We start from the raw sequence: 25147 nt of genomic DNA, 5'->3' as shown, positions 1-25147 counted from the left end.
AACTATTTTAATTTTCATGTAATGCTTAAATATTTTGTCTGAACACTTACCTTTTTTCAAAATTTTTTTCCATGTTTATTTGTTTACTTTATTCAGAGAGAGGGAGGGAGAGAGAGGGAGGGAGAGGGGAGAAAGGGAGAGGGGAGAGAGGGAGGGGGGAGTAAAGGTGGGGGGAGACAATCAGTTGCCTCTCGCACATGCCCCAACCAGGGACTGAACCTGCAACCTTGGGACCTGGGTATGTGCCCTGACTGGGAAGTGAACCCATCACCTTTTGATGTATGGGATGATGCTTGAAACAACCAAACCACACCAGACAGGGCTGAACCTTTATCTTTAAGTCAGAATACTTTGGCATCTCAAGGTACTTCTATCTCCACGTTCATCACCATTATAACATCTGAACTTGGCTTCTTCCAATTCTCCACCCATCTATTCTGTCATCTCCTGTATCATTTAAGCTATTAGGACCAACTGCATAGCTGTTTATTACTATATATCTTTTTTTACTCTATAAATATTTTTATCAATCAATTCAAATATTTCAGGGTCTTCTTTGTGCCTATGACATTAATGTTAGGAATAGCAGTAGAGACTGGAGGAGCCGGAGGTGTTTGTACAAAAAGACTGAGTTTCTAGCTACAAAGCATTTACAAGCTAATTAAGAGGCTAACACACATAAAGCTATTAAACAACCAATCATATTAACTAGGTGGTAGCAAGGAAATGTCAATCTGAGAGTAAGAAATGCCAGAGAATGAAATGAAATGTCTGCTATACACAGATTAAGGATGACCCAGAAACTATTATATAAAATGTTAGGAAAAATTCATTATGAATCAGATACAGAAGGGATACTTAAAAGGCTGGTTCTCTGTGTTAGAGGTGCCAGGGGTGGGCAAACTTTTTGACTCGAGGGCCACAATGGGTTCTTAAACTGGACCGGAGGGCCGGAACAAAAGCATGGATGGAGTGTTTGTGTGAACTAATATAAATTCAAAGTAAAGGAGCGGAGGGGAGAGCAAGAGAACCGGATAGAACAGACGGATCCGGCCCGCGGGCCGTAGTTTGCCCACGGCTGTTAGACAGATGTGCAAAGTATGCCTGCATGACAAACTGGAAGACCGATTGATGTTTCCTCCAGAGAGTAAACATACACAGACATATTTGGAAATTAATGATATAAAGCCATATGTGTAAGTTAGATTACATCTATCAGAATGGAGATCCCTTAAATCACTCTCACAGAGAGACATTTACATAAGCATAAAGGAGCAGCAAACTTAACCATAGTGTAGTTCAGGTTTCAACATGTGCACTAAGTAACTTTCTGAAGCAAAGTATGTATGTTTACTCTTAAAAGTTAATTTCTAAAGATTAGGAATATGACCTGGAACTAAATTATTTAAGCCCATGTCATACATTTATACATTTTTCTAAACCCTAATTAAATTATTTTCATCTATGGTGCCGCCTGTGGTAGTAAAGCTAATATTCCCTTGTCAGCAAATACACTAGATCGCTATTATAGCCACTACTTAATAGCAAATGTCTTGAGTTTCTAGCATTACCTGGCAAGACTGCATTTTGGACAACATTTTCACTATAACAGAATAATTTAAATGAGCACAACATTAAAATGAAGAGTAACTGAAGTTATCTCCCTACAGCATTTTCTTCTCAGGAGATAATCTTTTTAAGACCGTTTCTTAATGTTGTTCTTACTTAAAACCAGATTATAGCTCTCTGTAGCCTATTTCTCCAACTCTACCTGGGCTAGCATTTAGGGGTCCGGGTCCCATCAAGCTTTCTCTTCCCTTCAATCACATTAACTTCATCTGTCGTTAGAACCTACCTTCTGCCTAAATAGACACATTAGTTTAGAATGCCCATGAGTTCAATGTCCTCAACTTTTAAATCAATAGACTCTCAATGTAATCTAATACATAGTATTCTGAAAACAAATGCTGAACAAGCTACACTTTTCACATTTCATCTCTTTTGGACAGTTAGCAAATAAGTCCACATTACAAATGAACAGATTTTAAAATGAGCGAATTTGCCAAGGGCTGTTTATATATAAGCTTTCCATTATATTATGCATATGTTACTTAATTTTATATCACAGAATGTGAAAGTATAATGGCTCTCTTTTTAAAACTCAGAGACAATTTTTAACAACATTTTCAAGAGTTCTTTGACAGTGAATCAAAATAAAATCCTGCTTCTGTTTGCATTAAATATACCCTAGTGCAGTGGTCGGCAAACTCATTAGTCAACAGAGCCAAATATCAACAGTACAACGACTGAAATTTCTTTTGAGAGCCAAATTTTTTAAACTTAAACTTCTTCTAACGCCACTTTTTCAAAATAAACTCACCCAGGCCGTGGTATTTTGTGGAAGAGCCACACTCAAGGGGCCAAAGAGCCGCATGTGGCTCGCGAGCCGCGGTTTGCCAACCACTGCCCTAGTGCATCAAATAATTAAGCATAATGAATTCCCAAAGAAAGAGACAAGAGGAAAAAAAAATAATAGGGAAAGAAAATACAACTTTTATAACACCCTTACATTTGTTGACAGGGATTACAGAAAGAGTAAGAGAGTCCTTAAAATGATGAGAAGAGCATAAGACATTTGTTTCTACATCTTTTGAATTAAACAGAGAAGACTCACATACTTAATGCTACCAATGGTAGAAACATACCTAATATTATTTTCCATTTCTTCACTATCTGATTCTTCAGAGCTTCTGTACTTATCTGGATCTGGAAGTGTGCTTGGATCAAATCCATCATCGTCATCATCACTCCAATCCAGAAAGGCTTCTTCTTCATCTTTGGCCTAAGAAAACACAAGGGAAATTGTGGTATAAGAAAACAGCTAATAAATACTCAGGTCTTATTTCTAGACACAACTAAATACTCCTCTAACTAAGATCCTCCAATTAGAAGCCTTCTATTCTGGTGAAAGCCTCTGTATGATTTTCAGAACCATAATCATTTGCAAAGAGAAAGAAAACAAGTCATTTCAAAAATAAAATACATGTTTGAAAGTAAATCATTATTAAGTCTCTCAAATGTAATATGGGGGAAACAAGTCAGTTCTGTTACTTCCATATAACACAACTATCAAAAAATCCAATATAATAAAAGGGTAATATGCAAATCGACCGAACAGCAGAACAACTGGTCACTATGACGCACACTGACCACCAGGGGGCAGACGCTCAATGCAGGAGCTGCCCCCTGGTGGTCAGTGCACTCCCACAAAAGCCCTGAGCTGAGCTCACGGCTGGTGAGCTCAGTGGTGGTGGTAGTGGGAGCCTCTTGCACCTTCGCAGTAATTCTGAGGATGTCCAACTGCTGGCTTAGGCCTGCTGGACATCCCCCGAGGGCTCCCAGACTGCAAGAGGGTGCAAGCTGGGCTATGGGACCCCAACAAGTGCACAAATGTCATGCACCGGGCCTCTAGTACAGTATAAAATGAAGTTGTCAGTGCTCCCATCCACACATGTGTAAATGTTAAAACTACCCAAATTATTAGGTGAAAATATAAAAGGCCAGGAGTGAGAGTATAGACACCCTTTTTACCTGATGATTTTGATCATTTTGTAACCACAATAATCTAAGTTTTAAAATAATCAGATGAGTACAAATTCATTAACAGTACGGGTTCTTCTAAATTCAAGTGTAAGTATAAAGTCAATAAGAACAATGGGAAAAGGAAAGAAATAGCAAGAGATAAGAAAAACACCAACATGGATGAACTTGGGAACTATCCAGTTTCGTACAAGTAGGTAGGTAGGTGGGCCATTTTTGCTTTTGTTTCATGGTAGTTTATTTTTGTCAAAGAATAAAGGATACAATGTCAAAATAAACTTACTACACATTTATGTAATAAACATCCATTATAACAAATTTATTTCTGGCATACTAGTTTTGTCACCTAGTAGATAAGAAATACAAATAAGCATTTCTACATGCATTTAAAAGATTATAATTTCTCTCAGCTGACATTTTTATAATTCTTCTTCACACCACATGAAACAAACTTCAGTGATTATTTTCAAATACTCTTTCCCAGAAACTAAAAACTCAAACTAGCACAGCAATGGAACATGCAGGCTACTACAGAAGTCCTCTAACACTTTGAACAGCTCTCCTTTGGTAAGTCTACACGTAACAAAAGAACTTAACCAGTGCTCAAGTTCATTATTGCTTTTTGGTGAAGCTCCCTGCTAAAAATAAAGGGTCTGGAGACAAATATTGGAGGGGACAAGGTTGCCACCAGGAGCAATAAGCAGCACACCTGACAGCAGACTACATGGTCCACTTGGAAATAATCAAGGATGTCAACAAAAACTGAGTATCATCATATACTCATGAACCCTAATCTCCTGGGCTACCAGATACTTCTAATTTTCCAGCCTGATGCTCTCAGAGGAACATGCTGTCTGAAGGTGGAGACCGAGAACGATTCTCAAGATGCTTGGTCTCAGGTAACCTTTACACTTAAACAGTACAAACTCACTGCAGAAGGTAAGAGGAAACCATTGAAGAGTTATTAAATTTGCACCTCAGAGATGCTGGCAGCAATGGGAAGGGCAGTTAAAGGAAACAAGATTTGAAGGTAGTATTATTAAAAACACAATAATCCAGGTGAGCAGGGGATTCAATAAAGACTTTGGCAGTGGAGATGGAGGTTGGGGGCATGCATGAAAGATGTTAAGGAAGGAGAATCAACTAGACTGTGGACCAATACATTATGGGTACATAATATATTCCAGAGAATCAGTGTGCACAGAAGCATAACTGTGCATGTTAAATATGGTCTAAGAAAGCAGTTTAGTAAGTACTGTGAAGATGCCTTAGGAAAAATGCCATTATTCAGCTATTACATGTGCCGGACACACTACTAGGTTCTGGAGGTATAGCCATGAATAAGACACAGTCCTGCCCTGATGATAAACTGTCCTGAGATAGTTACCCACACAAACACTAACATGAAATCCACATTTTGCTAATTCTGATGAATAGCCAATGAGAGCGAACTGACTCCACTGGCCCTGCTCAGTGCCCAACATCTGCTAAAATGGTCTTCCACTTGTGGACCCCTAACATGTAGCTGATATGAACCCTCCCCTCCAGTATGCCTCTTTCTCTTGGGTACTTGGGCACTGCTGGGTTGGAAGGGGCAACCACTTCTCTCCGACTAATCATTCTCCCATCTCTCTCCACCCTCCCAACTAAAACAAAATAAGAACCTAGAAGCCCTGCTTTCACACTCACACTCCTCTTGAAGTCCTGAGGAGGTTGGGGGGAAGTAGGTCACACACACACAAAGATCAGGGTCACCTCTATGAACTGGCTGTTCCTGAAACATAGTTTCAGAACTTCTGAGGAAAATACTTCACCTAAAATAGGAATGGTTTTTCCTAAAATAGTTACTTGGAAGATTCAATTACAAGTACAAGTAGGGCAGATGAAAATATCTGGTAAAGAAATGTAACCTGGCTAGTTTTTACTTTGTTTTCAGTTCTGATGACAGAAGAAACAGATGAGAAGTAGCATTCATTCTCCTGTAACAAATTTACAAAGTGCTCTGACACACATTATCTTACTTGATCTTCAAACCCTATAAAGTAGGAAGAAAAAGGATTCTTGTTACCATTTTCAAAACTGAGAAACTGAGTTAGATGACTATATAACTTAACCAAGGTCATGCAAACCTGGGCATATGCCAGGTCTTCTCCTACATCACCCTGAATCTCAACTTTGATCATTAAAGCTTTGAATTTGCTGCTTATACTATTCTCCAGAATCAAGCATCTTTCCTAATAATAGAGAAACATGTAAATTGACTGTACCTCTGCTACGCCCACAGCCAATCAGAGTGAGTATGCAAATTAACCCAATAAAGATGGCAGTTAATTTGCATACATACCTGGGTCCCGGGAACAGTAAACACAGGAGCAGCTGATAGTGCTGAGAAATCACTGCTCCTTCTAATAATATTGTAATACTAATTGAAATACCTTAAAATATTTTCAGTGTATTTCTGTCTCCTAGAAATGTATTCCATAACGGTGATGTTGGACTGAACGCTGATTTGTATACTTGGTGTATAAATCAGAGTATATTTTGTGCACTTGTACTGGCTGAATTGCCACTGAAAACCCTCACTTTGATCAAGGGCCCTGGCCTCTTCAATTGTGGGGATTCTGCTCAGAAACATCTGTGTCCTTCCTAACATCCAGCATTTATGAAAACAGGCAAAGCGAATGAGAGGAAGGCAACACATTTCAGCCTACGCCCAACCATAAAGGCATCTGAGAAGACAAAAGGGATGCAGAATATTGGGAAATGCTAAAAGTAATATCCAGGGGAACAAATAGAATTTAGGCAAAGGACACCTCGTTACAGAATTTCCCTCTTAAATCTAGTAGAATTTAACCGAATTTTACTCAGTGACTTCTTTATTTTTTCCAAGCATTCCAAAACCATAGGAATACCTGATTGAAGGACAGTGAAGAGGCACTATAAATACACAAGAAGTAAGCATAGTTAAGTATGGCAGACAAAGGGCTGGCACGTGAATATTCAAAGCCTCAAAGAGCAAGTCCCAAATCTGGAAGATCTTCAGAATCAGGTATCCAACAACCGCTGACTGCACACTCACTGAGCACTGCTATTAAAGAAGGTACAGTATGCAACAGCATGGCAGAAGAGACTATGATTCAGCATTTTAACATTAGTAAGACTTTCAGCAAAATACAATTTCTTCTAAAACTGCTTTGTACAAAATTCATTATTCTTCTTATGTTGCTTACTCATTTGGTTATTTGATACATGAATATCTCCCAGAGCTCAATGGAGTACTGAGAATGCTAAAATTTCATAACACCCTATTAAATAATACTGAATTCCATTGTTGATCATCTTTGTTTCCCATTCTCTGCTTTCCAGAGGAAAGTTATACTAAATATTAAATAATACAAATTACAAGCCCAGTTTGCCATTCTTCTCAAAATAATGAAAACTTTAATATGAGTCACAAGACTCTGATTGGATCGTTCCACCAGTGGCTAGCTGTGTGACCTTGAGACAATTTACTAACTCAGGGAGCCTGTTTCCTCATCTGTATGTAATCTAAACACTGCCATCTACCAGTCAATTATGCTGTGAGCACTAAATAAGAAGTGTTTGAAGAAGTCCACAATAATGGTTATCATCATTATTAACAACTGTGCAAGCTAAAAAAGATATTCCAGCAATTTGGTGTTCTTATCCTTCTTAAGTACTCTCATGCTTTCTCCAAAACAAATTTTAACTTGGGCAGAAATGTGCAACAGATTTAAATCTCCTTAGGAATTTGTGCAATAGATTTAAATCTCCTTAGAGAAACATGTTAGGAAAACAAAAGATTATACACAAAAGAGAATATGATTGGAATTATAAAAATAATCTATATATATAAAACCCTAATATGCAAACAGACCTAAAGGCGGAACAACTGAACAACCCATCGCTATGATGTGCGTTGACCACCAGGGGGAGCACATGGAACATGGCATGTGTCCACAGCAGGTGGCAGAGTGCAGAACATGGCGGGCATCGGCTGTGGAGGATTGGTGGGGCAGGGATGCCAGACCAAGGTGGGGGGCCGGTTGCTGTCATAGGGGTGAGCCTCTGGGGGTTACTGAAAATTCTTTGCTCCTGCGCACCACGGTCCCACCAGGCACTCACACCCGCAGCCGGCTCCCGGTGCTGGTCCCGATTGCTCGGCGCCATCAGCGGGTGCGAGTGGCAGCTGCCAGCCCCGATCGCCCCTGAGGGCTTCTCCACCTCCACCTGCTCCTGAGGGGCAACTGGGGCAGCAGTTGCTTCTCGCACCCGCTAACGGTGCTGGCCCTGCTCGCACCCGCTGCTGGCGCTGGCCCCAACCGCTCCGTGCCATCAGCGGGTGCGAGCAGGGCCAGCGCCTTCAGTGTGTGGGAGTGGCGGTGGCAGCAGCCCTGCTGGCAGTCAGGGGATCGGGAGCCATGACAGGAGGGGCCGGGTGGGGGCACAGAGGATGGGCTAAGACCTGCCCCTGTGCCCACTGAAGCCTTGTGGCCCACAGTTCCTTTCAAGGTGCACAAATTCGTGCACTGGGCCCCTAGTTAAGGTTATAAAAGGTGAAAGTAATCAATGTTAGAATGAACCAGAGTACTTGTGGAAGGTGGTTCAAGCATAAATAAAAGCACTACTTGGTAAATCAACCAGTGAATAGTCTGATGAATGGAGTATTACTCAACAACAACAATTCTGATACATGCAACATCATGGATGAATCTCAATGTATCTTACTAAGTAAGAAAGGGCAAACCCCAAAGGCTACATACTCAACTGCTCTATTTACATAAAATTCTGGAAAAGGAATATCTATCGGAAAAGAAGACAGATCAGTGATTACCAGGAGCTAAGGTTGGGAGGAGACAGCAAGAAAGAAGTTTTTGAGATGATGGAACTAGTCTGTGCCTTTAATGGTGGAAGATGCACAACTCCCATGTAATTGTCAAAACCCTAGAAGTGAATACCACAAATAGTGAATTTTACTATATGTAAGTTAATAAGTATAGGACCCCCTCCTAGAATATTTTGATAATTAAAAGTGTGTCCACAATGCAACATAATTACTCCTACATGATTCACACTTCATTTATAAAAATGTGAGATACCGTGTTTCATCCACAGAATATCATAAAATTCTGGAAAAGGAATATCTATCGGAAAAGAAGACAGATCAGTGATTACCAGGAGCTAAGGTTGGGAGGAGACAGCAAGAAAGAAGTTTTTGAGATGATGGAACTAGTCTGTGCCTTTAATGGTGGAAGATGCACAACTCCCATGTAATTGTCAAAACCCTAGAAGTGAATACCACAAATAGTGAATTTTACTATATGTAAGTTAATAAGTATAGGACCCCCTCCTAGAATATTTTGATAATTAAAAGTGTGTCCACAATGCAACATAATTACTCCTACATGATTCACACTTCATTTATAAAAATGTGAGATACCGTGTTTCATCCACAGAATATCCATAATTATTTCACTTGAATATATCATTCTCGCACTGGGTCAGGTTTGGATAGAATGACTGCCATGAGTGCTTATATACTCCTATGATGAAGTTTTTGATTATCCCAACTAACATATGATTCATGTAGGCACTGGTGACTTCACCCTGTGACTCTCACCTGCAGTAAGTAATACATTTTCAATCCATAACACATAGACTAACTCTGTTCAACTTTCTGTCAGCCAACCACTGCTGTAACTGTGTACATTACAGCTGAGAGGGAAGGCAAATCATGTATAACTATCATAACTGGGCAGCATACCCTGGAGGGCTCACGTACATGGAGACTGCTGCCTTAGAGCTATTATTCTCAAAGCAAGTATGGTCTTCACAATGAAAATAAAGTGTAAATTGTCCCTAAGTTCCCTTAAAATTTCACAATTATATAATTGAAAAAAAAAAAGACATCATGAAGTAATAAATATATATATCAAACTGAATACTTGTTTTATGAATCCATTAAAAAAAGTCACAGTTGTTCTTAACTATAAGTTTAAAAATTTTAAATATAAAGTATTTTAAAAAAGAGTATATCTAAATAAGCAAAATACCACTTTCTAAGAAGTTCTGTATTTTGAATCATTAATTTTGTTATTTCCCACATATTTTGGTAACAAAATTAAGTTTTTATTTACAAAATTTAATAAATTAGCTTTAAGATAAGCCACGATAATATGTCTTAAATTCGCTCCATTATTTGTTTTAGGCTTCTAGTTTCAAGTTTAGTTAAAATAAATTATAAATTAAAATTAGAAAAAAATCACCCTAGCTGGTTTGGCTCAGTGGACTGAAGGGTCCGGGGTTTGATTCCGGTCAAGGGCACATGCCTGGTTTGCAGGCTCAATCAATGATTCTCTCTCATCATTGATGTTTTTATCTCTCTCTCCCTCTCCCTTCCTCTCTGAAATCAATAAAAATATATTTTCAAAATTAGAAAAAATCATGATTTATAGCACATAATAAGTAATGGCTTATCATGAAAAATGATTGATAACTCTCATTTTAAATTGTATAAATACATCTTTTAAAATTCTACATAATAATCTCCATCTATAATATAAATGGATTATATTATAGAAAGGATAAAAATCTCAGTTACTATCCATTTCCTATATCTTTACCATCTTCACCTTAAATGAAGACAGTAAGGATGAATCAGGATGCTTCAAGTTCATGTACTATTTCCCAATTCTCACTCTCCGGATATAAAACTTCACAGCACCAACCGAGAACCTCTTCTGCTAAAGTGTATTATCCTCCTGCTCTCATGAGCTTTCCTTTTACTTTTTATTTTTTTTAATATATCCTTATTGATTTCAGAGAGGGAGGAAGAGTGAGATAGAGAGATAGACACATCAATGATGAGAGAGAATCACTGATTAGCTGTCTTCTGCACAGCCCACACTGGCGATTGAGCCTAGGTTGCCGGCCCTGACCGAGAATCAAGCAGTTACCTTCTGGTTCATAGGTTGATGCTCAACCACTGAACCATGCCAGCCGGGCTCCTTTTACTTTTTTCAATCAAGAAATCAATTAACGAGTTCACATGATTTTAATATTCAAGTTAGATTTTCATCAAGTTCACTTGTGCAGTGAAAACCTTCACACGCTGAAACTGTCTATTCTGTCTCTATCCAGTTTGCCACACAGTCCTGTATATGTGGGTTTGAATAGAGGTACAATTAAGACAATCAATTTTCCATTCAGCAAAAGCAAAGAAAATGTTTTATATACACATGAGAAACGTATTTTGAGGAGATGAATACATGGAAATCACAGCTAACTCATTGACTGCATAAATTTACATGCAATTTCTTTTTTTTTTTTAAATATATTTTATTGGTTTTTTACAGAGAGGAAGGGAGAGGGATAGAGAGTTAGAAACATCGATGAGAGAGAAACATCGATCAGCTGCCTCCTGCACACCTCCTACTGGGGATGTGCCCGCAACCAAGGTACATGCCCTTGACGGGAATCGAACCTGGGACCTTTCAGTCCGCAGGCTGCCGCTCTATCCACCGAGCCAAACCGGTTAGGGCTACATGCAATTTCTTATATTACTTTCTCTGTTTGGAAAAAAATAGTTAATCTTGCATATCAATCTCTTTAATATTCTACTTAGCAACCAATGCTTCCCTGATAAGGGGCTGACAAAAAGCAATTTCTGTATATCATTCAGGTGTTGAGCTAACATTAAATCATCTATTAATATGTAATTATTTAGAGATAAAGAGTTGAGACTACAACCCCTAGTGACCATATATTTGAAAAACAATTTATTTTGTGCAGTTTTCCGAAAGAAAAGGGTAGGCAGCCCTGACCAGTTTGGCTCAGTGGATAGAGCATCAGCCTGTGGACTGAAGGGTCCCAGGTTCAATTCTGGTCAAGGGCATGTACCTTGGTTGCGGGCACAACCCCAGTAGGGGGTGTGAAGGAGGCAGCTGATCGATGTTTCTCTCTCATCGATGTTTCTAACTCTCTATCCCTCTCCCTTCCTCTCTGTAAAAAAAATCAATAAAAATATTTAAAAAAAGAAAAGAAAAAGGTAGGCAGCTCTGGCTGGTGTGGCTCAGTTGGTTAAGTATCGTCCCATGCACAAAATGACTGCCAGTTCGATTTCTGATCAGGGCACATGCCCAGGTTGAAGGTTCGATCCCCGGTTGGGTGAGTGCAGGAGGCAACTGGTCAATATTTCTCTCTTTCTCTCTCTCTCCCTCTCTCTCTAAAATCAATAAAAAAATATTTTTAAAAAAGAAAAAGGTAGGCAAATAAGCTGCTAACAGGAAAATAATAAAACAAACATTTTGGTGTATTTTCTAGAGGTATAGGCAATACATAGAAAAACCTATATAATTAAAGATTAAAATTTAAACATAGAAATAACAATGTCTAGAACATAAATATTTGTTTAATGAACAAATGTACAAATGGATGAAAATGTGTCAGAATTCCATATTTTACAGATAAGGAAATAGGATTAGAGAATTTAGGTATAGTTAGTGGTAGAGCTAGAACCCAAATCTTTGGGTTTTAATACAAAATTAATATAAAAGAACCAAATATTGCTCCCCTTCATCCATAATAGAAACTAATACTAAGTCAATGGTGTTAATAACGATAATCTTCAAATACCAACGTAAGTCCGAAACAATCACTATACCAAGAAGCTACATACAAATTTGTGAACTCTCATGTGCACATCTTTTCCTTCCTTCCTTCAGCAAGCATTTATTGATAATCTAGTACAGTGGTCAGCAAACTCATTAGTCAACAGAGCCAAATATCAACAGTACAACGATTGAAATTTCTTTTGAGAGCCAAATTTTTTAAACTTAAACTTCTTCTAATTCCACTTCTTCAAAATAGACTCACCCAGGCCGTAGTATTTTGTGGAAGAGCCACACTCCAAGGGGCCAAAGAGCCACATGTGGCTCGCGAGCCGCAGTTTGCAGACCACGGATCTAGTATATGCCGGTTTAGTAATAGTTCTATATTGTAAAGCATCTGCTCATTGAATTACCTAATTAATGCCAAGACACACACATATATACACAAAAGAAACCCAAGAAGACAGTGAAGACTTCACAGAAGATACCAAAAATAGTCCCGAGGATGAGTTAGAATGTGGAGGGCAATGGGAAAGGTAGAGGGAAAAAAAGGAGAGTTTTCAGTGCAGTGAAGCACAGGAGAATTGTAGGAGCCCAGGCTAGAGAGTACACAAGGGCTAGCTTGGGGAAGGCCTTGAAGGCATGCTAGGGGAATCTGGAATAAATTCTAGAACCCAAGGGTATATAAAAACAAGGACTTCTTTTATCATAAAAAAAAAAATAGTGTAGATCCCTCCATCCTCATCTCCCCTCAAATGATATTAACTGTACTTTTATCATCTTCAAGACTACACGTAATGACAAAAATTACTATAGATTTAAAGACCCTTTTGAAATATGTATTTTTACTAATTCTAAAGTAACAACATATTTTCAAGTTAGTACAGGCATACCTTGGAGACATTGCTGGTTAGGTTCCAGACCACCCACAATGAAGCTAGTATCTTAATAAAGCAAGTTGCAATATTTTGCCTGGTGGGGGTCTAGCTTTCAATTTGTTAAAAAAAAAAATGCCATGTCTGTGAAGGGCAGTGAAATGAAGTACAATCAAATGAGGTGTGCCTGTGGTATGTAATAGGAGAATTATTCAGTTTTGTCTTTCCAGTTGAGGTGTGTTTTTAAAAATGCTGGTTGCACAGCATTACTATAGGATGATAATACAAATGAAGGAAAACACAAATATAAGAATGGCAAAGCATATGGAACTACATCTGTTCTGACTACTACATAAAGTATGAGACAGTGTGTCATTTCCCAGCTAGAGGGGCAGGCCTCCCAGGTCTGCAGAAGGTCTGTCTGGAGACCTGCAGAACTACTTGAACAGACTGTGGATACAACCGGGTGTGTGACACTCATCTTTGCCAATTTTAAAGGAGTTTTTATATCACCCTGGTAGCTCATCACCTCTTTGCCCCAGCCCGCCCCCCCCGCAAATGTTCTGCAGATTTCTGCTGCTCACCAAATCCAAGTAACTAGTAGCACAATCCTGAGTGTAAATTATTCCAACATTGGGTGAGCGCAAGGTAAATTGTAGAGGATAAGAATGTTTAGGGTTGGGGCCTATCCAAGGTTCATTCCAGAACCACAGTATGAACATAAGGTCAGGAGTACAGGCATTATGAAGGGGAGTGACTCACAATTGCACTTTAAGGCAAAAAAAAAAGTGCAGAATCGTAACACTTTTCTATAAAGTCTACTTTTTCTTGGGAGAGTTGTTGAGCTGTATATCTGAAAAGGGCCACAGTGGAGACTCCAATTATTAAAGCTTTTTGCCATACTGCACAGACAGACTTAATTACCTGCCAGTTGATCCTGATTTCACTGGCTATGTTATAACCTCAGCTCTGTGCAGGCTCCGATGAAGGATTCAGGAGAGTGATCATGATCTCTTGAGGGCCTGGTGACACAGGCACCGCTACAGGATGATGCGAATGAACGGAGCCACCAAGAGACTAGTTCAGAAATACAAAATCTCTCAGAATACTTAAAATCTATTCTGCTGACCACAAAAGATGGGTCGTGAAAGGCTCACACTACTGTACAGTGAGCATAGCTATTATAGGAGTCAAAGAAGGGGTTCCAAGAGGGCTGGGGCGCGTGGAGGGGTTTCATGGAAGGCGGGAAATGCGTGTGAGCTGAATGCTGAATAAAGGACAGTGTATGGAAAGATGGTAAGTAAACACACAGAAATGCTACTGAACATGGCACAGTACGGAGAAGTTTATACTAGAGTAGATGTGTGTTGGAGGGGATAGAATAGGTGATAGCTAGCAGCTCAGAGCTAATTCTTAACCTAAGTTACAGCAGGTCTGACCTGTACATCGGAGTTCTCTTCCCTAGTCTCAATCTTCTGCTTGTTATTTCTTTCCATGGTTCTTCACTCTTTTCTAAATACTTCTAAATACATATATTATTCCATTATTTTATAATAAGCGTTTTCATGAGATCCCTCAATCCTCTGTGGAATGAAACTTGGTATAATGAACAAGTAAATCTGTGGTGGCATCTGGTTATGGAGGACCCAGAGTGCTGAAAAAAAAAGGAGTTTAATGAATGAGGAGGTCTACATAGGTTCGTAGGCAGGGAAGTGACATTAAAAAAGTGATACTTGAAAACTTCATTATATAAGATCCATGCTGAAGTGATACATTTTGTTTTATTCTTTTTTAAAAAGCAGAAGTTGGCGAGGGTGCTAGAGCACTACAGGTACCAGGTGACCATCAGAAGACACTGAGAACAAAGCAGCAGCTCTAGAACAGCTGAGGACCTTGCAACACGGTCTGTAGATCCCACACAGGTCCCTCTTGTCATTCCTGACAAGCTCCTAGTCTCTCTCTCAGTAGCAGTTATCAGAGTGGTGTGGATTGATCATCCCTAAACTGATGGCCTATTTACAGGCTATCATCTTCCAGACACAGAAAAGGGGTACCATATAAGTCTTATTCTTTCCTCATTCTTACTTTTCTATCAAATTATATTTATCTTTGTGAAAGAATTATAAATCTACCAAACACTCAGAATAGTGAAATTCTCAAAGGACATCATGAAGGCAGCCATGCACCTACATTTTAACAAGTACGTAAGATCTGTCTAGTCTGTAAAATCTAATCTTATGTTAAGAGTCATGTATTCTTAGCATTTTAAGGAGATTCAATACACCTTTTTGGAAATCTCTGCTACAGAAGAAATAAAATTGCTATTCCTTAACCTATTAATTATTAAATAGGCTATTTACAAATAATTAAAACTTTTATTTATTAAGGACTTGGTACATTATGCCTTAAATTTTCTTTAATATGCCTCATGGTCAGAACAATCAAACAACATTCTTCTTTCTGAGGCCTCTCTTTTTCATTTTGGCTCTGCTGATATTGTGTGTTGCTTTTAAGTCTTGGTTTACTTGTTTTACAGCAACCATGAAAGTATACAGTAAATTACTATTGTTAGAATTCAAGTTAGGCTAATATCAGCTACGGAATTTAGCATATTTTATATGGTTAACTGTGCTCTGGCTCAAGTTTTATAAGATGTAAGTACTTTAAGGTCATAAATAAACTAAATCCCCCATTATTCAAATAAAACTGTGATATTCAACTAAGTAAAATTTGGGGGACAATGAACTTTTAGTAAAAGCAGCATTGTGTGGTATCAATCATACAGATTTGACTCCATCTCCTGTCACTCTGAGATCTATCTACATTAATAAAAGAGAAATATGCAAACTGACCGCACCTCCGTGACACCCACAAGAAAATCAGGAGTATGCAAATTAACCAAAGAAAGATGGCGGGTTAATTTGCATACACAGGCGGGGAGCAGCCAGGACGCCTGCTATGAGGGGTAGGGCGGGGGGTGAAGGGAGCTACAGGAGCGGTGCTCCGGCTGGAGCGGAGAAGACTGAAGGCTCTGGCCGGAGCAAAGACAGAAGGCGGCGGCCAGAGAGAAGGCCTGGGTCCTGGGTGCCGGAGGAAATCCGGTGCCAGCAGCCTGGAGAAAGAAGGCCTATGGCAAGAATCTTCGTGCAACAGGCCTCTAGTCAATTATGTAATCTACTAGAGGCCCAGTGCACGAATGAGGTCCCTCTGGGTGGCCTGCAGGGACTGGGCTGAAACCCACAATCCAAGGCCGCCTGCAGCTCCTACCTGCCACTCCTGCTCATCCTGGCTCCACTGTGCTGACCGTGGGCTCACGCCCAATCAGTCCTGAGCCCTGCATCTGGCACCCTCCCAAGGGGAGTGGCCTGTGGGTTCAGGCTGAAATCAGTTCTCCAACATCCCCCGAGTGGTCCCGAATTGTGTGAGGGCACAGGCCAGGCTGAGGAACCCCACCGGTGCACGATCTGGCCGGGGAGGGACTGCAGGAGGGCTCCAGGGCATGTCTGGCCCATCTCGCTCAGTCCCAATGGGCAGGACCCCAGCAGCAAGCTAACATACCAGTTGAAGTATCTGCCCCTGGTGGTCAATGCACATCATAGTGACTGGTCGAGCAACTGACAGTCCTCCCCCGGTGGTCAGTGCACATCAAAGCGAGCAGTTTTAGAATGTCATTAGCATATTACGCTCTGATTGGTTGTTTGGTTGTTCTGCCGTTCGGTCTATTTGCGTATTACCCTTTTATTATATAAGATATAGGACTAGAGGCCCGGTACACGAAATTCATGCATGGGGTACAAGGGTCCTCTCAGCCCAGCCTGCACCCTCTCCAATCTGGGAACCCTCGGGGGATGTCCGACTGCTGGGATCGGGCCTAAACCAGCAGTCGGACATAGTTCTCACAATCCAGGACCGCTGGCTCCTAACTGCTCACCTGCCTGCCTGCCTGATCGCCCCTAACTGGCACCCCTGCCAGCCTGATCACCCCTAACCACCTCTGCCTGCCGAACTGATTGCCCCTAACTGCCCCCCCCCGCCAGCATGGTCACCGCTAACTGCCCGCCCCTGCCGCATGGTCGCCCCTTACTGCCACCCCTGCTGGCCTGGTCGCCCCCAACAGCCCCCCTCTGCCGACCTGGTCACCCCTAACTGCCCAGTTGCCCCCAGCTGCACCCTTGGCTGGCCTGGTCGCCCCTCACTGGCCCCCCTGCCAGCCTAGTCACCCCCAACTGCCCTCCTGCTGGCCTGGTTGCCCCCAACTGCACCCCCTCACTGGCCTGGTTGCCTCCAAGTGCCCCCCCTGCCAGCCTGGTCATCCTTCACTGCCCCCCCTTGCCGGCCTGGTCGCCCCACGCAGCCTGCTGCTCAGTTGTTTGGTCGTCCCTCACTAACCGCCCTGCTGGCCTTGTCGCTCCACTCAGCCTGTTCAGTTGTCCATTCGGTTGTTTCAGATGTGATGGCCTCTGGCTCTTTATATATAGAGATATATAGATAGATTATAAAAGCTGATGAAGGTAAGATACTGAATTATTAAGGAAAGATATCTATAGGATTCTGGTATTTGTATTATCAATATGTTTACAAAGTACATTATTTAAAAAATATTTTTTATTTATTTCAGAGAGAAAGGGAGAGGGAAAGAGAGAGAGAAACATCAATGATGAGAGAGAATCATTGATCGGCTGCTTCCTGCACACCCCACACTGGGGATTGAGCCTGCAATCTAGACATGTGCCCCGACCAGGAATCAAACTGTGACCTCCTGGTTCATAGGTCAATGTTCAATCACTGAGCCATGCTGACCAGGCTCACAGCACATTTTTATATGTTGACTCTTTTTGTTGTTGTTCATCCTCACCTGAGGATATTTTTCCACCGATTTTTTTAAAGAGAGAGTGGAAGGGAGGGGAAGAGACAGAGAGAGAAACATTGATGTGGGAGAGACACATGGATTGAATGCCTCCCAAACATGCCCCGATAGGGGCTGGGGATCGAACCTGCAACCCAGGTACATGCCCTTGACCAGGAATCAAACCTTGATGTGCAGGCTGTTGCTCTAACCACTGAGTACACCAGCCAGAGCTACTAAGTTGACTCTAATTCTCAAACAAATCTATTTGATGGGCTTTTTTGTTCTTTTATAGACTAAATAAATAAATAAGACTCAGAGATCTTAAATATCTTGGCTGAAGGCCACAATATTGGTAAATGGCAGGGTCTGGACTGGAAGTGGATCTTCTAACTACAAACTCTATGTTCTTATCACCAAATCACAACAGCTTATGTTGTAGAAACCTAGATTTTAACCATAGAGATGGATACCAAGAAAATCGACTGGTTCAGCTTCAAAATAAAAAATGTTACAGGAGGCTGGATTTGATTGATCTTATCAGATATATCAACATCTACATCTCATTTCTGACATATTACCAGTACAGCATATCCAATTTCCCTGGTATAATGCTCTGGTTTAAGCAAATTTCACCAGATGCGGTACAGGGAGCAGGGATTCTGCGGCATAAACCTAGTCAGGGGTAAAGGTACAGTTGTTCAGCCTTTCATGAGTCGTGGGTGCAGATTGCAGTTCCACGGAGCATATACAGAGTCAAGATGTGGCAGTATTAATAACTATACTCGACTACAGAAAGCAAAATGATATATGACCTTTACAACCAGAAGACAGTATACTTTACTTATTTAGGTCCTTATTGGATTTTTGGTATAAAGAAAGTTCACTGGCCTCTTGGCCCACATAACTACAATGCTAAGGCAGTGGAGGCATATATAGTGAACATGTGTAAGTATTTTAAGATAACTGGAGCCATGCATGGTGTTGCAGATATCAATAAAATCACATTATCTGATAGCATCGTCACCCTTACTTGAATTTAATTTGACATTTCATACAGACAGATGATTTTTACAGTTCAGGGCCTACAACATAAATGGTTTGGTATCTTTATTTTCATTCTAATCATTATCCCTCTGCTGAGGAGACATGTTTATAAAGTGATTGACAGGGCTATTAAAATCCATGACTCATCTCATCTTACAAATAAGGCTTATAAGCACAAAAAACACTATCTCAAACAAAGCAATATGCATTTCCTCTGGTTGAAAAAGTTATAAAAACCAAGGCTAATTTAGTAACTATAAAGAATGAAAAAAATCTTTAATATTTCTAGCCAATGTCACTAGCAGACTGACTTTCAGGTTACTTAAAATGTGAGTTCATTCTTTGCATCAAGAGAATTCACTAATGATCTGCTCTGAGCCTAATAAACTTCCTGTACCACAGTTTTTCTTAGAGCAAAATAACCCAAAAATGAAAAAAATAGAAAAACAAAAATAAGAACAACCTTTTTCTAAGCATCTAATTTGCTACACAGAGACAAATATGAGGGGAAAAAAAATACTTCTATGATTTTAAGAAATGCTTTGCCATTTTTCTGTTTGGAAATAAGTGTAAAGATCAACTAGTTCTTTTGTGAGGAATAGCCTTGACTTTTGTATTGGGTAAAGCAATATAGTACATGATACCTATACCGCCTATCCTATCTAATAAAAGAGTAATATGCAAATTGACCATCACTCCAAGACACAAGATGGCCACCCCATGTGGTCAAAGATGGCTTCTCCCATGTGGACACAAAATGGCCACCACAAGATGGCCTGCAGGAGAGGGCAGTTGTGGGCAGTTAGGGGTGACCAGGCCATCAGAGGAGGGCAGTTGGGGGTGACCAGGCCGGTAGAGGAGGGCAGTTGGGAGAGACCCAGGCCTGCAAGGAGGGCAGTTGGGAGGGACCAGGCCTGCAAGGGAGGGCAGTTGTGGGCGATCAGGCAAGCAGGGAGGGCAGTTAGGGGTGACAGGACCAGCAGAGGAAGGCAGTTGGGGGAGACCAGGTCAGCAGGGGAGGGCAGTTGGGGGGACCAGGCCTGCAGGGAAGGGAAGTTGGGGGGGACCAGGCCTTCAGTGGAGGACAGTTGGGGGGGAGCTAGGCCTGCAGGGGAGGGCAGTTGCGGAGGACCAGGCCTGCAGGGGAGGGCAGTTGAGGGAGACAGGTCTGCAGGGGAGGGCAGTTGTGGGCAATCAGGCCAGAAGGGAGGGCAGTTAGGGATGACTGGGCCAGCAGGGGAGGGCAGTTGGGGGCAACCAGGCCTGCAGGGGAGGACAGTTGGGGGGGGACCCAGGCCTACAGGGGAGGGCAGTTGGGGGGGACCAGGCCTGCAGGGGAGGGCAGTTGGGGCAACCAGGCTGGCAAGGGAGGGCAGTTAGGGGTTGATCAGGCTGGCAGGGGAGTGGTTAGGGGGTGATCAGGCTGGCAGGCAGAAGCGGTTAGGGGCAATCAGGCAGAGGCAGGCGAGCTGTTGGGAGCCAGCAGTCCTGGATTGTGAGAGGGATGTGTGACCGCCCATTTAGGCCTGATCCCGGATCGGGCCTAAACGGGCGGTTGGATATCCCTCAAGGGGTCCCAGATTGGAGAGGGTACTGGCTGGGCTGAGGGACACCTGCCCCCCGTGCACGAATTTCGTGCACTGGGCCTCTAGTGTATAATATAACAGTAAAGTAGTCTCACATTCAGAAGCTAAAAAAAAAAAAAAAAAGAAGTTGACCTTCTATTTCCCCATGAATATAAAAACTTGCTAATTTGTAGATTTTTTCTAAAACTATAACACATTTAAGTAACTAGTTATTCTATTTCTAATGTTTCTAAGCAATATATCATTTCCTGAAAGTTATATATTCAATGAAGGAAAAAAAGGAAGATGGTGACTAAGGGTAGCCCACAAGATAAAAATGTGAATGTTTCATTAAGCTAAAGTAGTGGTAATAAAAGGGATAGCCTCCAAATGTCCAGGATAGCAGGTGTATTTTCATCTGCTGAGATTAGTTTTGTGTGGCTAATGGAATAATGTTTGCTAGTAAATAATAACAACAAAATCAAGAATACAGATTCAAAGAAAGATCACCTTAATAACCTGATGGCTAAACAACTAAAAATGTTTGTTTGTCTTGAATGAAACATATCTCTTAATTGCTATCTTGTGGTTTTGATTTGTTTCATTCCAAATAAAGAAAAGCCACTTTGTTTTTGGTGTCTGATATCCTGATCAACATCACTGATACAAAGCAATGTTATAAATAGTATTCTAATGAGAATGAATTTTCTTTGGCACGATTTAGCAGTCACTTCAGAAGTGCCCATATTTTAAGGGGATTAATGGAAGCTTTTCACCAAAAACTTGGCAATAAAGAATGAATTTGTTTTTAAAAAATTTTTATATAATTTTTCAGAGGATTCATCACTAGAACAGGAAGACAGATAGACAAAGGAGAAGGGAAGATGGGAGGAGAAGGGATGAAAGGGAAGGGGAAAGGGAGAGGGGGGAGGAATAGAAAGGAGAGGGGGAGAGGAAGAAGGGAAGAAAGGAGGAGGAAGAGTTGGGGGGAGAGGGAGAAAAGGGGGGAAGAGAGAGGAGAAAAGATGGGAAGTGAAGGGAGAGAGGGGGAGAGATAGAAAGGAAGAACTATATGTGGATCTGGGGAAGGAAGGAGCATTCTCAGAAGAGGGACCATCAAGTGTAAAGCCCAGAGGTAGCAATGAGCTTGGTGATTAAAAGGAACTCCTGCGATTTTCATCCAATCAAATGAGTAAATGATGATGCCATAAACTATGATGGAAGACTTGGAGAGATGCAGATTTAGCAGAAATGGAGACAGAGATTTGTAAAGTAACAGTTTGTTTAGCTTGCATTTTCAACTCGAAATGGCTTGCCTTTCCAGTTTCTCATCTAACTGCAATGGGTGGCATTGGTTAAATTATTGCAAGGTACAGTATGTTTCTAAATTGTTAGGAAGGATGGATTCTCTCTGTCATTGAGTCTGTTTTAAAATGACTCACCAAACACGCAGGAGAGATTACAGAATACCTCAGGAATTTCCCATAAATGAAGATGAATTGACAAGCTACACATTATATAACATCCACTTGTGCTTTCTCAAGAATAGAGATCATTTAAATTTTTAATCATTCCCTTTGATTTGTTGACCTTAAAAGCATGCCAATTTCCTTACTCAGCATGGAAAAAAAGTTTGTTTAGCTATGACAAATTTGAAATGCCTAACAGCTACTCAAATGGAAATATTAAGTAGGCAGTTAAATATATGAAGCAGGCGCTCAGGAGAGAGATGAAGGCTAAAGATACAACTTTAGGATTCATCAAGATTGGAATAATATATAAAGTGCTGAGAATGGATGAGATCACCTGGGGATGAGTGAAGACAGAAAAGTACAAAGGTTCAAGGATTGAGCCCAGAGCATTACAATTAAAAGCCCAGAAGTAGAAGAGAAATTAGTAAAAGAGATGAGAGGTTTCCAGAGAGATTTTCAAAACTTGATGTTCTGAAAAGTTTACAGTAGAAAAGAATGAACAAGTGTGGTAACAAAAGCATAGAAAAAATTCTGTGTCAGAATGGCTATCATCAACAAATCAACAAACCAGAGCTGGTGAGAATGCGAAGAAAAAGGAACCGTCGTGCACTGCTGGTAGAAATGCAGACTGGTGCAGCCACTGTGGAGAACAGTATGGAGTTTCCTCAAAAAACTAAAAACGGAGCTCCCATTTGACCCAGTGATCCCACTTCTAGGAATATATCCCAAGAAACTAGAAACACCAATCAGAAAGGATATATGCACCCCTATGTTCATAGCAGCACAATTTACCATAGCTAAGATTTGGAAACATCCTAAGTGCCCATCAGCAGATGAATGGATTAAAAAACTGTGGTACTTCTACACAATGGAATACTACGCTGTGGTGAAAAAGACGGAATTCTTACCATTTGCAACAGCATGGGTGGAACTGGAGAACATTATGCTAAGTGAAATAAGCCAGCCAGAGAAAGATAAATATCACATGATCTCACTCATTTGTGGAATATAATGAACAACATAAGCTGATGAACAAAAACAGATCCAGAGACAGAGAAGCATCGATCAGACTGTCAAACCTCAGAGGGAAGGTAGGGGAGGGTGGGGGTAAGGGGAGAGATCAACCAAAGGACTTGTATGCATGCATATAAGCCTAACCAATGGACACAGACACCAGGGGGGTGAGGGCAGGAGTGGGGAGATGGGGGGAATGGGGGAATAAGGACACATATGTAATAACTTAATCAATAAAGAAAAAAAAGTAAAAAGTAGCCCTAGCTGGTTTGGCTCAATGGATTGAGCGTCTGCTTGTAGACTGAAGGGTCCCAGGTTCAATTCCAGCCAAGGGCACATGCCTGGGTTGCGGGCTTGATCCCCAGTAGGGGGCGTGCAGGAGGCAGCTGATCAATGATTCTCTCTCATCATTGAATTTTCTCTCTCTCTCTCCCCCTGTCTCCCTTCCTCTCTAAAATCAATAAAATATTTTTTAAAAAGTAAAAATAAAAGAAAAATCAATAAATGTGACAAAATAAGGGAGAATGTAGAAGCTAGGAAGGGATTTTCCCCCCCCCTTATGATGGGAGATACAACATGTTTGCATGCTAGTAAGAATAGAGGAAGAAATTAATGTTACAGAAGAGACATGGGAAAGTCCAAGAGCAAAGTTTCTGAATAGAAGGGCAGGGGTGGTATCCAGAGCTCAAGTGGAGAGGCTGGCCTTGGATGGAAGCTGAGACAATTTATTCATGGTAACAAATGCACAGATGCAAGGAGTGTTGATCTTTTTTTTTTTTTTCCAAATCTTTAAAAGCAACCATCGAAGATATAGGGCCTATTGAAAACAGAACCAGCTAGGAAGCGGCTTCCAGGAAGTTCAGTTTACCACCAAAATACCACCAGCCAAATCTCCTTTCTTACCTGTATAATACCTCAGTTGCCCAATTTACTTTAGAGTGTTGTGAACGCAAGTACAATTTTAAAGTTATATAGAAACAGCATTAAGTGTCACAAATATACATAGTGATATGGTGTGGGCTGTAGAAAATTTACAAAGGAATGCTTAGTAACTTATATGAGCAGTATCTTAAAAATTGAAATGTGATTTAAGGTAGATACTTCAGAATTAGAAATTCATAGGATCATGGACTGTTGATGGAGGAAGGCTGTGTAATTGAAGTGGTCAAATCATGAGCTTTAGAGGTGGTGGGTGAGGGTGGTGCTGGTTGAATACCATCCCCGCCACTCACTACTAGACCTCAGTTTCTTTACCATTTAAATGCCTCATCAGCCTGCACATTTGTGCAAGAAACATTAGCAATTATGATTGCTACCAAAAATAATCTAGTTCAGCCTCCCCCTAGTACAGAATTGATGTGTGGAGATCTGCCATAAAATCAGTCACACAGCCCACCACTACAGAGTTGCAACATTTATTTATTCAGCGCTTGCCTTTGAGACAACACTTGTTTAAATAAAGCAAGCCTCAATATTGAAGGTGTGATCTGCATAGATTACTACAGAAGTGAAAAACTGCAAAATTATTCATAACATGTTATCCTCCAAGTCTATGTATTCCCTGAAAGTAAAAAAGAAAGCAGCATGCATGATATCTGATATTTAATTCCATTATAGTCAGGTCTGAAGGCAAAGAACGCTTATGTTTCCCATAAATCTCATAATTACTATTATTACGAAGAAAAAAAGATACTTGAATCTTCAATTTTCTTTGTTATTCCAACCAACCATAATGAGCAACCTGCTAAAATACAATTCAAGTTTTAATGAAACTAGTACAAGTGTCCTTAAACCGAGAGCATGTAAGGAAAGCATGGACACACAATATATCTACTCATGATTTTTAAAATCAGTGTTTAAGGATTTTATCGATAACCTTTTTCTGTCTTTTCCACTGATTTAAAAAAAAATCTTTATTGTTGAAAGTATTACATATGCTCCCACTTCCCCATTAACCTCTTCTAGCCAATCCCCGCCCGCCCCCCCGCCCCAAGCCTTCACTACCCTATTGTCTGTGTCCAATGATAAACATTTTATTTATTTTATTTTATTGTTTAAGGTATTACAAATAGTAGTACATATGTCTCTTCCCCCCCCC

The 25147-nt window shown here is 40.7% G+C and overlaps 1 protein-coding gene across 1 annotated transcript in view; it reads right to left on the bottom strand.

Moving 5' to 3' along the window:
- Positions 1–25147, bottom strand: part of DDX10 (DEAD-box helicase 10) — a 258829-nt gene that overhangs the window by 15662 nt on the left and 218020 nt on the right. Inside the window, exon 17 of the mRNA XM_080643092.1 lies at positions 2706–2842. Coding sequence (XP_080499218.1) covers positions 2706–2842 — 137 coding nt within the window. The remainder of the gene's footprint in view (positions 1–2705; positions 2843–25147) is intronic.

The sequence above is a fragment of the Plecotus auritus genome, assembly GCF_963455305.1.
Source record: "Plecotus auritus genome assembly, chromosome: 9".
In the NCBI taxonomy this organism is placed as follows: domain Eukaryota; kingdom Metazoa; phylum Chordata; class Mammalia; order Chiroptera; family Vespertilionidae; genus Plecotus; species Plecotus auritus.
The sequence above is the reverse complement of the archived record's forward strand: the minus strand, read 5'-3'. Positions and strand labels throughout refer to the sequence as shown.